The sequence below is a fragment of the Corylus avellana genome, chromosome ca6, assembly GCF_901000735.1.
Source record: "Corylus avellana chromosome ca6, CavTom2PMs-1.0".
Classification (NCBI taxonomy): domain Eukaryota; kingdom Viridiplantae; phylum Streptophyta; class Magnoliopsida; order Fagales; family Betulaceae; genus Corylus; species Corylus avellana.
Window position 1 is genome coordinate 8,933,176 of NC_081546.1, and position 15,370 is coordinate 8,948,545.

Sequence of the window (15,370 nt, forward strand, 5' to 3'; positions counted from 1 at the left end):
ATAGGATCTTGATTTGATTCATCAAGACAGCTCATGAAACAATCTTACGCCTAGATTTTGGTCATAGCTACACCAAATTCGCTATATTTGTATTTATGTTATTTTCCTCATTAAGTGTTTACCATACAAGTTTGTAATCAAATCTCTTGGATTTATAAATAGAGTAATATGTCACAAGTAAATAGAAAACAGCACGTAATGTTAATGTTGTTTTTTATATACAACATAAAAATTTACGTCCTTTCTCATTAAATCGCGTCCTTTACAAGAAATGTGGTAAATGACTAAATGTCTTGAGTTTCTATCTCTTAATAGAATTGGTCTCTCACTCACTCTCTCTCTCTCTCTCTCTCTCTCTCTCTACCGATGAGTTCCTAGCCTTTATGCTCATCATCCAGGCCTCTGGCCGTGAAGGTACTCTCTCTTTTTGATACCAAGTTAAATCATTACTTGTTAAGTTTTAAACTTATAGAAAGATGTAAATTCTATCATTTAATTAATACATTAAACAAATCAAACTTTGGATGTGCATAGGGGTGAAAATGCGGTTACCGCCTTTGCTAATCGCCTAGAAGGTTAACCGGCAGTTAGCGGTTAATAATCCTAATAATCAATTTTTAAAAGAAATTTTTTTTAAAAAAAAAATTTAAAAAAAAAACTAGCAAAAAAGTTCAAAAATAAACAAACCAAAACAACCTCATTTCATGTATTTATATATATAGGCAGTTAGCAGTACTTAACCGTTAGCGGTTTTTTCAAAACCTAAAACCGCTTGGGAAAGCAGTTAGTGAACCGCCTGCGTTTTCACCCCTAGATCATGTGCACCACCCGCTACTTCCTATATTTATCAAGAAACTTAAATAAAAATAAATAAATAAAAGCTAGTTCCTAATCCTACCTATACATTCCTCTTAAGCTCTTAAGAGTTAAAACAGGCATTCCTCTCTCTAAGAACTTTTCAAGAGTGATTGTAGGCTCGTTTGTTAATCTTTTTGTTTTGTATTTTTAAACAAAAACGCTAACAAAAAAAAAAAAAAAAAAAAAAAGCACAAAACACTGATCAAAACACACAACAATTTTCTAAACAAAAAATAATTTTCACTTTTATGTCACGTCAAAACAATTTTTCAAAACAAAAAAACACTACCAAAACCCAATAACATACATACTAAGAAATTCTATTAAAATAAATTAAAACTGAATTTTCAATTTAAAACAAAGATGAGAGTCAGATGATCAGTTGAAGACAGTGTATGAGGTTAGGGATAATTATGGCCGAACAGATAACCTCAACCACGTTAAGATGACAACACACCCTTTGTAGATATGATTTAAAATAGTGAGAAAGGAAATTAAGAAGCACGCACACCATCTGATAATGGGATAGGGGTAATAATGTTTTAATGGATAACTGTAACAACTAACACGCATCTTTTCCAATTCTATGAATTATTAAAACCCCTTCCGTCCTCCATTCTTCTCTCTATTTTTGGCTCTTTCTCCAACCATTGTCTTTATCCCTTTTCTTTCACTACTACTTGCCTTTTCTTCTCTCCCTCCCCTCCCCTCCCCTCTCTTTCGTTTAATATTTCCCTTCTTTTTTTGTTCTTCCACCCCACTGCTTCTAAGAGAGACCTCCGGCACTGAATTTTGGTCGGAAGATACTGCTTTTGAGGAGCAACGTACGATGATTCAAAGAAGAACACGCTTTGGTGGTCACCTGCTTCGATCGTTCCGAGATGCTTCTTCTTCTTCTTCATCCAAGGTTAATCACTTTACATATCAATCTTTAATTCACATCTTATTTTCTTTATATATATATAATCAAATCTTCACAGAAACTTATCCTATCTAGCTTCTCTCTCTCTCTCTCTATTACATGGGTGACTTGGTCTTAATTTTAGTTTTAATTTTAAAAATGATTTAACAAATACATTTTTGGGTATTATTTGTATATATGGGCTTGTGCAATTAAAGAAAAATCAAAAGATATTGTTAAATATTTGAAGTACTGCATTAAAATATGGTCCTTGTCGAGACACATAAACACAGGATGAGTCATATATTTTGCTTCTTGGCTTCTTGCTTTATTTCTTTATTTTTTTTATTAATTGTTTTACTCAAGCTGCATGGATTGTCTGATATACTGGCCCCAGTACGTATGGGCGAACACGTACTAGCTATCAGGTTATAGTTATCCCAAATTTCTTCCAACCGGTCCCTCATAATACTTTCTTCCTTTTTTCTTCGGCTATTTCCTTTCCTTAATTACTTACCTCTTACTTATATTTTCCATTTAAGAAAGACCAATAGATTGAAGAAACATAGCATATCAAATGAAATATAAAAAATATATATCTATATATATGTTATTGTTAAAAAGGGTAAAATTGTAAATTTTGCTTTTCAATTTTAATGATGAAACAATATTGTCCCTCTTTTAACACTAATCCGACCATCTCGATAACAATTTTAACAATAATTTCAAAATAGCTAAAAGTTAGTCTTGAAATTAAAATTACTGAAAATTGGTCAAATAAATGAACATGTCGATGAGAAAAACTAAGATGGTCAAAAAAGGCAGTAAGGGTACGCAGAGTTTCATTAATAGAACAACCTACAAAATAGCAACAGCTAATTGCGGAGAGACCCATCACAGCAACAGGACAGGTACTAACAAAAGCTGGATAGAAACCACCGAAGAAACCTCACCACAAATATAATAAGTAGGCAACCCAATTAATTTGATGTAAAATTGAGATAGGGACCATTTGATTATATATATGGTACCATTGTTGCCTTTTGGGAATAGGATAATCCCATCAAACTTAATTGGCTGTCAAAGATCTCTTTATGCTGGTTTGGATTTTGTGGCCGGTTTCACACGCATTTGGATCTATCCTTTTCTTTGAACCCACCATATGAGACTATGAGTCCTTCATCCAACGAAACGGCACAATCTGTCATTGCTCTAAAGTCGCCTCTTCCACTTTACTCTCCCCTATAGCTTTGGAATGTTATTGGAATTATGCTACATGATCGCAAGTTACGAGTGCGACATTCATGGCCAAGAACACTCTGATTTTCTTGATAGGAGTATTGGAGCAGTGGAAAGCTGAATGTAAAAGCATTATTATACGAAAAATTATTTTCTGAGTGTTTCTTACTGAGAAAAGTGAAAAATACAAAAGTATGGTCGACAAGGCCATTCCTAGCAGACTTCCTATAAAAGAGTCTGTTCCCTATGTGTAGGAAATATGTTCAAAAAATTGCAAAAAATGCCCCACAGCAGACTCTAAATGAGCCTCAATCATGATGATCGCTACAGTGAAACTCCAAGTATAAGGTTCCACTATTGCAATCCTTATAATTATTAAAATAATAATAATAATAAATTTTTTTTTTAAAAAAAAAACGTTCTCGCTTCTCTACTCTCTCATCTCTCCTCTTTCCTCTTACAATTCTCTCTCATCTCTACTCTCATATATATAATATAATTAAAAAAATAAATATTTTAATGATATAGAGAATGATTAAAGGAAGCTATTGGGTGTATTTTAACATAAGGATGCAAAAGTATGAATCCTTAAATGTAGGGAAAATAATGAGGAGACTGTTGGGAATGCTCTTATTCAGTTAAATAGACGTAAGGTCGTAGTCTTTAAAAAGACATCAAATAGCTCTCAAAAATTGTACGAAAAATATATCGTCACTTGGATTGATTGAACTAGCGGTTGAAGCTCTTGGAAATTAGTACTGAGTAGCATCTCATCCTTTCGATTGATCAAACTTCTCCATGAAATTATTGGCAAACTAGTCTACATCATCCGCTTCGGGTGGAGAGAATTCTCCCTCAAATTGGCATCTTCGTTAGAAGAATCACTTATGTGCGGAACTAGATGCATGACATTTAATACATCAAACATCTTGACGTGACTCGATCGGAAGGTTCAACCGATAGTCATTGGATTAATCTTTTCAACTATCATCAACAATCCAATCTTCGTGACCACAAGTTTTTTATATTCACCCATAGGAAACCTATCCTTGGTCAGCACAACCCACACAAAGTCACCCGCATCAAGCTCTACAGATTGGCACTTCGTATCTGCGTTCGTCCTATATTTAGTAGTAGAATATTGCAAATTCTAAATAGTAGCCATATGAACCTCCAAAATTTAAGCAATCAAGTCTTTTCCCTTTGTGTCAAACCACTTCAAATTAGGAATATGAGCCAAATCTAACGGTGCACGAAGATTATTCCCATATACATCAAAGAACAAGCTAAATCCGGTACTCCAGTTTGTAGAATGATTATAAGCAACCCCCGCCTAGAAAAGCTTATGATCCCATAACTTGAGATAATCACCACCAAACTACGAAGCAAATTTCCCTAGGAACAGTTGGTAACCTCCGTCTATCCGTCAGTTTGAGGACGATAAGCACTACAAATTAAAGTCAAGCTTGCTATTTGACAAACGCCAAAGAAACCTCCCAAAAAAAATTAAAAAAATAAATAAATGTCGGTCGTACTCCTTAAAAAATTAAAAAACAAAAAATTTATAATATATATAAATAACAAAATAATTTAATTTCCTTTTTTTAAAAAAATAAAATAAATTCAAATAAATTTTTTTAAAAATTCAAAAGTGACTCGCGAGCCACCGGCGACTACCTCTGGTGTGGTGGCTTGCGGGCCATCCCGAATTCGCCCTAAGGTCGCCCGAAGCCACCTTCAGCCTCATGGGTGGTTCGCGGGCCACCCTAAAGGCTGGAGGTGGCCTTTCGCGCAACCTAGGGACATTTGGGGTGGCCCACAAGCCACCCCAAAGGCGGTCAGGGGTGGCCCGAAAGGCCACCTCCGGCCTCATGGGTGGCTCGTGGGCCATCCCATGTCCTTAGGGGTGGCCCGCAAGCCATGCATGAGGTCGGAGGTGGCCTTTTGGGCCACCCAAAGGCAAACCAGGGGTGGCCATCCCCGACCACCTCTGGGGTGGCTTGCGGGCCACCCTAGATGTCCCTAGGGGTGGCTGTCGATTTGGCAGCAAGTCGGCAGCCACCCAGCTTTTTTTTTTTATTATTAGGTGAAACAGGAGAAATTTTTAAGTTTTTGGGTGTGAGTGGTTGTTATAAAAGCAAACTTTGAGCACCAATATTTTCAAAATCAGACACGTTTGAATAGTAACATATTGTTAACGCGTCACTATTCATGCGCGAAAGGCGATGTGTGAATAGTGTTACTGTTCACGCGTCGCTATTCACGTGTGAATAGTGATTCACGAATAGTATGTTACTATTCACGCATGAATAGTAACACTGTTCAAACGTCCATATTTTATGGATATGGACGTCTAAACAGTAAAACGCCGCAATTTAGTGACGTTTTCCAAAAACATCACTATTCCAAATGTCACTAATTGTGGTTCTTTTCTTTTTTGTAGTGTAGAAACGAGTTGACAAATATTTGGAGGATTAAAAGAGACGATGGAAGAGTTAAAACTTGAGGAAGCCACTGAATGTAAGAAATAGTTTGAGGAAACAAATTTTTCCATGAGCAATTGGCTCTAATATGATGTAAGGTTTTGGAAAGTGTTTTGGTTGGTTGATGATCAAAATAGAAAACGGAAAAATCCTCATATATTGAATCAAACTCCATTTGAACTTTATATACTTATCCTTATCTCAGAAACATCTATTGTTGATGAAGTATCTTCACGGGTTGGCCCTTGAGTGAGATTTAGAGCTTGTTTGGAATTGCGTTAAGGAGCTTAAAAAGTGTTTTTAGTACATAAAAAGTTGTGTCAAGCAGAAATAGTATACCGTATTTGAGTGATGTGGCTGATCCGTCTTCTTACCATGAATAAACGGTAATAAAGCTTTATGCTATATTGTCTTCTTCACACAACAACTGAATATGTTGGTGGCTAAAAGAGAACTCTTATTTTTTTGTGGCCAATTTGCAGATTGGAGGTTACTTTGGACTTGCATCTCAGACTTCAACTTCTCTACAACAAGCATGCGTATCTACTAACCGGTAACTACGTTATACCAAATCAGTACTTTTGAATATCGGGTCATAAGCATAGTTTTAACCTTTGTTATGATATTTTGATGTTTTCTTCTTGTTTTGTTTTGTTGGTTTCTCTGTTCTTTGAAATGTTCTTCGATTTTGCTCTTCACTTTCTTATTGAGCATGGGCATATTTCAGAGATGCTGAGTTTGCTAATTTGGAGTGGGATAATCTTGGATTTGGTATGGTGCCAACTGATTACATGTACATTATGAAGTGTTCTAAAGGTGAGAGTTTTGAACATGGCCAACTTTGTCATTTTGGAAACATTGAGTTAAGCCCTGCTGCAGGAGTTCTAAATTATGGGCAGGTAAGCTGCATTTGATCTTTGTTTAAATATTCAAAACTACATACTTCTCAAATGAGAAATGGAGATAAAAAGAAAGCACAAGTAATTCAAATGTAAAGAATTCATTTCAATTTACCCTTCAGGTGAAGCCTGCAAGAGACTTATAATCACTTCAAAATTTGAGCAGGGGGCGTATGAAGGTACCAAAGCATACAAGAAGGAAGATGGGCGCCTTCTTCTGTTTCGTCCAGACCAGAATGCAATTCGCTTGAAAAATAGTGCTGAGAGAATGTGCATGCCATCACCCTCCATTGATCAATTTGTAGATGCTCTGAAGCAAACTGTCCTAGCCAACAAACGTTGGGTAATCATCTTCCTATCTTCAAGAAGATGTTGAAGTTCGGGGAAACTTCATTTTGGACCCCTGAATTACCACTCCTTTTGACATGCCCCCCCGCCAAACTTCAAAATCTCTTACTTTGAACCCCTAAACTTTCCATTTCTATCATTTTGAACCACTCTGTTAGATTTTAAACGTTAAAAGTTAGACAATGACGTTTATACCCCTAACTTTTTTATAAAATTTCAAATTTGCCCTTAATTTCAAATTAAATTTTTTTTAATAAAAATAAAAATCACAAGGTGACTCAACCGTGGGTCATCATGTGACCCTTTTTTTTTTTTTTTTTTTTCACTTTTTTCATTTTTTTCTTTTTTAATAAAAAGAAAGTTGAAGGGTAATTTTGTCTTTTCAAAGGTTTTAATAGCAAAAATTGGCAGAGGGGTTCAAATTGACTGCAATTGAAAGTTTCGGGGTCTAAATTGTGAAGTTTTGAAGTTTAGGAGGCATGTCAAAACGGGTGGTAATTAAGGAGTTCAAAGTGAAGTTTTCCCTTGAAGTTTTCATTGGAAGCTTAATGTTTTGTTAATTATGAGCAGGTTCCCCCCCCAGGGAAAGGGTCTCTATACATTAGGCCTCTAATCATGGGAAGTGGAGAAATATTGGGTTTGAGTGCAGCACCTGAATACACATTTCTCATATATGTTTCCCCTGTTGGCAACTACTTCAAAGTGAAGAGATTTTTTTGTTTTTCTAGTGAAGCTTACATCATTTCCTCTCAGTGATTGAATAATACAAATGCTCTTTGTTTATAAATAGGAGGGCTTGGCACCCTTGAACTTGTATGTTGAGGAGGAGTTTGATCGTGCTTCTCGTGGTGGAACTGGTGGTGTCAAATCAATTACCAACTATGCCCCAGTAAGGGATTCATTCTCTAATGTAGCTTTTTGCAATTATGTTTTTATTGTGTTAACAAATTATTGTATTTGAAATCTAGGGTTTGAAAGCATTGACTAGAGCAAAGAACAGAGGATTTTCTGATGTCTTATACCTGGACTCAATGAATAAGAAAAATCTTGAGGAGGTCTCTTCTTGTAACATTTTTGTTGTGAAGGTATTTTTTAAATTAAGTTTTTATTTTAATTATTAAATTAGCCTAACATGTTACCATGTTATTGTCTTGACTGGATGTAAGCAAAGAAAAAAACATTGAATGAATGAAGATGAATGAAAACATTTGACAAGTAATGAACCTTAAGATAGGATAAGAATACCTATTTCTAACCCAATTAACCACAATGATACATATAATATGTCAATGACAACTTTTCACTCAAACATCATGGATTGTTATGATCCGAAGCGTTTCATATGACTTAGGTACAATCTTAATCATATGTATATAAGCTTTTGAGCACTCTCCTCCTATACGTAAGCCAATTTTTAAGGATGAATTCTATAGACTGAGCCTTAATTCTCACATAAAGCTTATGCAACTTGATGGGTTTTTGATTTAATATTTGAAACTTGCTACCGGTATGCTCCATTGAACATTGTAGAATCCTAAACCATATTACTCCCTCTGTATTATTTATAATCGGCTCACCCTATGCTTCATGTATGTGTTTTTCACTTTTTTAGGGCAATTCCATTTCAACTCCTGCAACAAATGGTACCATTCTCGCAGGAATCACTCGTAAAAGCATCGTCGACATTGCTCGTGATCATGGTTACCAGGTGATTTTCTTGTAATTAAGCTTTGAAGTAATACATCCAACTGAGAAGGGCTTCTATTGAAAAATAAAAGGCCCTTTGTCTAAATGTAATGCTTATACTTGAATATAGGACTCACTGTTTTTGTTTTGCTCTTGTCAAGTTACTCTTTAGTCTTTGCTATGAAATCCTTTCCCTTTGCTTCTGAACCATTTTATTTACAGTTGGTAATGTCTTTGATTTGTTAATTGGATTATCAGGATTTGGTAGCTCCTAATTGTACAGAATTCATTTAGTCAACAAGAAACCTAATCAATGAGTACCTATTTCTTATTCAAAAATTCACGTAGTTTTTGTTTTGTCAATTGTAACATGATGACAAGTTCTGTAATTTGGGACAGGTTGAGGAAGGCACTATTACAGTTGACGAATTGATACATGCTGATGAAGTGTTCTGCACGGGAACCGCCGTCGGTGTGGCTCCTGTAGGGAGCATCACGTATCAGGGTAAAAGGTAACAATTGACTATGTCGAGCTCGTTTCGCAATAACTTTTAGAATAACTTTTTTCTTTTTAGCAGAAACACAAGGGCATTAACAAACAACTCGTTTTTATCGCATCACAACCAAAAAGTAAAAGGCGCCCTAAAAAAGGTTTTACCAAACGAACTCGAGTTTCTAACTTATTCAACTATTTTTTCTATATGTAGGATGGAATTCAAAACGGGTGCTCAGGCTGTGTCTCAACAACTGTACATGACCCTTGAAGGGATAAAAAAAGGTGTAATTGAGGATAAGAAGGGCTGGATAGTGGAGATAGGTTAATGAGCTCTTTCATCCTCGTCATTCATCAATGACCAAATACCAAAATAGTTGTGGAAAATGTTGCTCTTTTTTTTAGCATAATTTAGTCATCATAAAAGTCAGAAATGTATGCAGCCAAAAATGAATCACACAACTTTAAATGAGAAATGGGAAGACATTACCTTATGTGTTTTAAATTGTCGTATAGAATGAAATCAGAATAACAAAATGCAATTCAATGAATCCTATTTCTGTTAATCAAATTATCAACAATTATTATCTTAGAAGATAACTTGTTATTCTTGACTAATTGACGCCGGGCTAAACTAAGATTGTTCTGACAGCGTATAATAGCAGCTGAAATTAAGAATTGAAGATAGAAAAGGGAACTCGGGAAGAGAGAAAAATACAAATAGGAAAGAGAAAGTCTCTAAGTGCCTTAAATAAGCAAACAGAGAAATAACTCTGAAATACTTAAATTTAATTGATAGTATAAACTGAATTTTATTATAACAAATAGTAGATGGCTTTATATAGGCTAAGCACCTCCAAAATTAACAAGGAAAAGGAAAACAAATCCTAATAGGAAAAGGAAAATAAATCCTAATAGGAAAGGAAAAACCCAATCCTTATTGAAAAATGAAAACTAAAACACACATGCATAATTAAAATAACAATTTTCTCAAATTCCTCCTGCATCACTAATCCTATGAATAGAAAAGATGAAGTGATGCATCAAGACCCCTACATTTAGCAGCTGACATGCACATTTACTGTGCACCTTAGTCGACCAAGGTTCAATTGCCAGAAATGCTACTTTTCATATTGGGTTCAATTTTGATCCATTTTGAATCCTGTTTGATTCCATTTTTGTAAGATATTTTTGTACCTTACAACCAAATATTTTAACAAGTTATCCCATGCATTTTTAATATGTTTTATCATTATTCTATGTGATTTAACCTCTTGAAACCCAATTACATCACTTCTATCAACCTCTCAAAATCCTCAACAAAACAACAAGAATATTCAAAAATTCATAAACTTAAGGTCATGACAATAGAAAGTGTTGAGTAAACATGTGTGAGTGTAAAAAGTTTTGAGTCCCACTATAATACCCCGACTTTTTAAACCGTTTTAAAAAGAGTTTTAACTCTTTACTCAATCAGTTGTTAGCCTTCTAAACCAGCCCCAAATAGAAAACCCTAAGCCAGCTCAACAGAATCAAGCCCTAACCAACTTTTAGAAGCAAAAAGCCCAAAACACCATCACTGGGCGAGCGCTCGTCCAGGGGACCACACCGAGTGCTTGTCTGAACCTCACGCCACCCTTGTGAGATCATACTTCTAAACACTATTGGCCTTTTGTGAACAGTACACGAGTGCTCGTGTGAATAGTACACATGAGCGCTCGTTGACCATTTTTAGACCCTTGGTTAATACCTGAAACACACGCTTGAAAAACATTTTTTGCTCGTTGTGAATAGTACACGAGCGCTCGTCCGGGGGACCACATGAGAGCTCATTCATTTTTAATAAGAATCCCCATTTTACCCTCAGATTCCTTCTCTTATAAATACTTCCACACCCCATTCGACCCAGCCCTCAAATCCGCCTCTGAAACCTTGGGAAAACCCTGCTACTTTGTCATTTGGGTGTGTGTAAGCTTGTAAGTAATTTAAAGAAGGGGGGAGCACTGTTGAAGAAACCTACTTGTTGAGGTAATCTCTACACTTCTTTGTTCTTGTAAGTTTCTTGTTTTACTATAGCCTAAATGTTTCCTTGAAGCTATGATTACTCATTTCAATGCTTTAAGCCTTTTGGTGTTATGGCAATCCTTTGCACCATTTTCTCGCTCGCCTTAGGGAACGAGTGCTAGACCTGAGGCCGGCACTTATGTTCCTTAGCCCCATAAATGCCAACAAGGCCTTAACACCCTTGTAGAGTTCTCTAGTACAGCTTATAATGATGAGTCGTGTTTCGTTATAGCAGGGATTCGCAATGTCGAAAAACTTAAGCGAGCATTTGAGGTAAGAAAACAATACGAACACTTTCCTTAAAAATGTGGAATATGTCAGTTGACTGACCAGGCATATGATATGAACATGTCTACATTTTTTTAATCACTTGGTAATAGCTTTAATAACTTATTGATAAGATGCATTGTATGATATTGTACATCGGTACGTGCGAAATAATGGCCATGCGCATACTATATAGACTTCATTTTGGTCAAATGTGTATGTGTTGGCCTTGGATCTAGTGGTTTTTGTGACCAGCGCAGCCATTGCCTAATGGTTAGTGATGTACAAATTTAATTGTACTCACAAGCATACGAGTCATGTGCAATATAGCATGTGTACAAGTGCGAGGTCGATCCACAGAGAATTGTGTCATGAAAACTAATTCTTATTTAAACTAATCTTATTTTAACCTAGTTCCCAAGTTTGTCGTGCATTTGAAATTGAAAACAAAAACTGAAACAAAATGAAATTATTAAAAGATAAAAAGGGCACTAAGGTTTTCAGAATCCACCTCACCACATTAAAGCATACATTCTCATGTGTTTGTTCATACTTCTGACAAATAATTAAAACCTATGCATGTTTTATTGTTCCTATTGAAAGATTCAATGAATCCATCCATTTTACAAACGATAATGCATATCCAATTTAGTTCAAAAGATCCAATGTATCCATGCTTTGTACAAAAGATAATGGATATCCAAAGTAAATTAAAAGATGCAAAGTATCCGTCGGATGAAACACATTGAATATCCAACTTCGGCACAATCAAGCACAATTTTGTCACATAATTGAATTGAAACGAACATACATTACATTAAGGTCGAAATTGTACGAACAAAACATATAAAAAATAAAATAAAAAATAAAAAATAAAAAAATAAAAACTAATCAATAGTGAGGCTTCATCTTCAACTTTAGTTGAAGAATTAGCCTCTCATGACAAAAAAAATCATAAAGAAACTAAATTACTCCATTAAAATTAAAAACTTACAAAAGAATTCGAGTTCCAAGCTGCAAAAACCCAGAAAACAAGAAAAATGACCAAGAACAGCGCCCCAGGCACGTCTCCGTACATTTACAATGTAAAAGAATGATATTTATAAGCGAATTTTAGGGTTTCAGTGCTGTCAGGTTGGCCAATTGTGCTCGATCGCAATCTATGTGCGCTTGATCGCACTCGTGCAACATGTCTCCTACTGCGTAGGGCGCGAGTGGGCTCGATCGCACTAAACGTGCACTCGAGCACACTTCCGGTCAGAATTAGCCCACTCTTGTGAAACATGACTTTGTAGATCTTTGAGTTAGCTTTCTAATGACACTAAGATCGCTTCAATCCGAGCTATACAACTCTAGATATGACCTTTTTAGTGGGACTCATGGGGTGCGAATTATCGCTTGATCCCAATTTGCTGTCAATGCTCCATGAAGTGTCTTAAGCCCCAGAATTAATGGAATGAGTTGCAAATATCACCTTAAAACCGCATTTTTCTCTTAACAACCTGCATATCACTAAAACACCAAAACTAACCAAAACATCAGAAGATAATAAAGCTAAAGGCTTAGCAAATGCAAATTAAGGAGTCCAAATATGCAATATTTGGCACTCATCAGTTGGTCTGTAACACCCCGATCCCATATTAGGAAGATGAGAAGAAGCTCACATAGAGTGGATGGTTTATAAAGATAGTCATGGGTGCTAAGTCCCACATTTTCTAGTTACTAGGTAAAACTTGGCTTTATAATGAATTATAAGGAAGCGTCAAATCGAGTAGTCATTTTGGGGTAATACCACAGATGTGCCTAGAGCTTTTTCCTGAGTTGTTACAAGTGGTATCAAAGCGATTGGCTAGCCTGAGATGGGGAGAGCGTGCACAAGCCCATGAAGGTCGCTAGCAAGCACTCGTTGAGACGGACGCTAATAATGGGCTAATCCCGTGAGAGTCACTAGCGGGGACGCTAGGTCCTAAGTGGGGGTGATTGTAGCGTCCCACATCGTCTGGGCATTGTGATGGGGATGTGCTTATATGTATACTTACACCTTTCATGACAACAATGCACTTTAAAGCCGTGATGGTCATGATCCCATCATAACTCTGTAGTTAAGTGTTCTTCTACAAGAGTAGTACCAGGATGGGTGACCTCTTGGGAAGTCTGGTTCAGGGAAGCCAAAAGCGGACAATATAGTATGTCATTGGGGTGGAATGTTACATGGTCACTATATCATTAGTAGTGTGGGCCACTCGAGGTTGAACACGGTCAAGTTGTGAGTGGTGGACAGTAGCATACAATGGTCAGGGCACTGACATTATATTACAGGTCCCTTAAGATAGCGTCAACCATGCTGAGAATGGGTAATATCTCGAGTAGACCATATATGAGAGTTATGACCTATAAAACATTAGTTTTTATGCATCAAAATACTTAGGCGATTGCCGTCGGGAGTACACCACCCTTTATCAAACCAAACGATATTTTCAAGGTGTATTAACGAAGACAGCACCTCTTTTCAATGTTTATCAAAACTGTATGTTTATTTCTGGTTAATAATAATGGGCACATATTATACTAAATTGTGAGGTTTACTTACTAAGTCGTTAGACTTAAGCAATTATTACCCTTTTAGGGAGCTTGTCACTAGGATCCAGGAGTGGCGCGATTGCCACCACAGCTTTTATATTAAGATTCCTCATAAAGTTATCATGTTTGCCTTAAATTATTGTTAGTTGCTCAATGTTTTTAATTTTAAGGATTCTACTTGTACTGTAATGTTTATAGATTTCTCATATTTATTTCACCTTCCTATGCATTAACTCTGATAATGCTTAGAGGGGCAATTTCTCATTTAGCCACCAGTTGGTTAAATTAGGATAATTGCTATTAACCCTGCCAGGCTGGCCAACGCTAGTTTTGGGGGCGTTACACCCACACTGAAAACATTTAAGAAGTGTGCGTGATTAATATAGCATGGTCTGACCCAAACCCATAGGCTTAAGCATTTGGGTTGAGTGATATCTCAACATACTATATTATGGGCTCACTAAGAAACTCCTTAAGGTATAAATCTGTTTAACAAGTGGTATCAAAGTCGATGGTGGTATGCGGTATGGTTGTAACGCCCTAGTGAAATCAATTAACTAATAATTGACTCCATGGTTTGCCTCCTAGTCTTATTCTACGAGGAACAAAACTCAGGAATCTCATTCTCTCTAAAGAGAGTTTGCAAATGAAGAATTTTCACTTATAAATAGAGATATTAATCATTTAAACCTACAATCAATAAATAACCAAAGTGAAACTTAAAGCATCATAACATAGATAAGTTTCCAAATTTCATGGTCAAAGACTAGTCATCTAATAAATTACAAGCCAATCTATTTGCTCTGAAAATATAGTCACAGTTTACACTTAACAAGGTACATCATAAAAATGATCTCAATCATATCCTAGCGAGTGGCTCCATCAGCATCCCACATAAACTTGAGCCACAGGGGATCTAGGTCCTAAAAAATGATCCGGATCAAGTCCTTCACAACAACCGGATGCCTCCCGGGATCCATCTTCTACTAAATTATCTATAACAACACAGATATACATATAGCGAAAAAAAATACAAGAGTAAGTCCAACGACTTATTGAGTATAAATGCACATGATGTACACGTCATTATATTGTTAATTAAGTTTTTTTATAAACCACATGCAATATAATGAGGTTATATTGCATCATATGATCATAGATGCAGTATAGATATAATACATATTGTAATATGAGAATCATGTCATAGTTCAACTTCATATGGTCTACTTGAGATATTACATCTTCTTGGCAGTGTTGGAGCTGTCCCGAGAGACTTGTAATACAATCCCGATGCCCTGATTATTGCACGATGCAATCCATAATACTTGCAACCCAATCGACTCTGACCTCGGGTGGCCTACGCTACTAATGGTGTAGGTTTTGTAGTGACCACCAATCAAACATGGTTGCGCTGGTCACAAATAACCATTGGATCCAAGGTTCGTATATAAACATTAACATCTTTTAACCATAGGGTTAACTTTTATAGTAAACTCATGGTCGTTATCCCGCACATACCAATGTATCATGTCATACAATGCAATTTAGTCTT

At 36.1% G+C, this 15,370-nt stretch overlaps 1 protein-coding gene across 3 annotated transcripts in view; it reads left to right on the forward strand.

Moving 5' to 3' along the window:
• LOC132185673 (branched-chain amino acid aminotransferase 1, mitochondrial-like) overlaps positions 1-15,370 on the forward strand; it is a 23,970-nt gene that overhangs the window by 3,263 nt on the left and 5,337 nt on the right. Inside the window, exons 1-10 of one of the 3 annotated variants that reach the window (XM_059599443.1) lie at positions 1,509-1,765; positions 5,964-6,034; positions 6,209-6,380; positions 6,547-6,723; positions 7,299-7,430; positions 7,519-7,617; positions 7,697-7,813; positions 8,341-8,436; positions 8,814-8,926; positions 9,122-9,384. The exons of 1 other annotated variant lie outside the window; for it this stretch is intronic. In XM_059599443.1, the coding sequence (XP_059455426.1) occupies positions 1,688-1,765; positions 5,964-6,034; positions 6,209-6,380; positions 6,547-6,723; positions 7,299-7,430; positions 7,519-7,617; positions 7,697-7,813; positions 8,341-8,436; positions 8,814-8,926; positions 9,122-9,236 (1,170 nt within the window). In that variant the 5' untranslated portion in view covers positions 1,509-1,687 and the 3' untranslated portion in view covers positions 9,237-9,384. Of the gene's footprint in view, positions 1-1,508; positions 1,766-5,963; positions 6,035-6,208; positions 6,381-6,546; positions 6,724-7,298; positions 7,431-7,518; positions 7,618-7,696; positions 7,814-8,340; positions 8,437-8,813; positions 8,927-9,121; positions 9,385-15,370 lie in introns of those variants that run through there. One more of the 3 variants, XM_059599440.1, reaches the window with a different exon arrangement.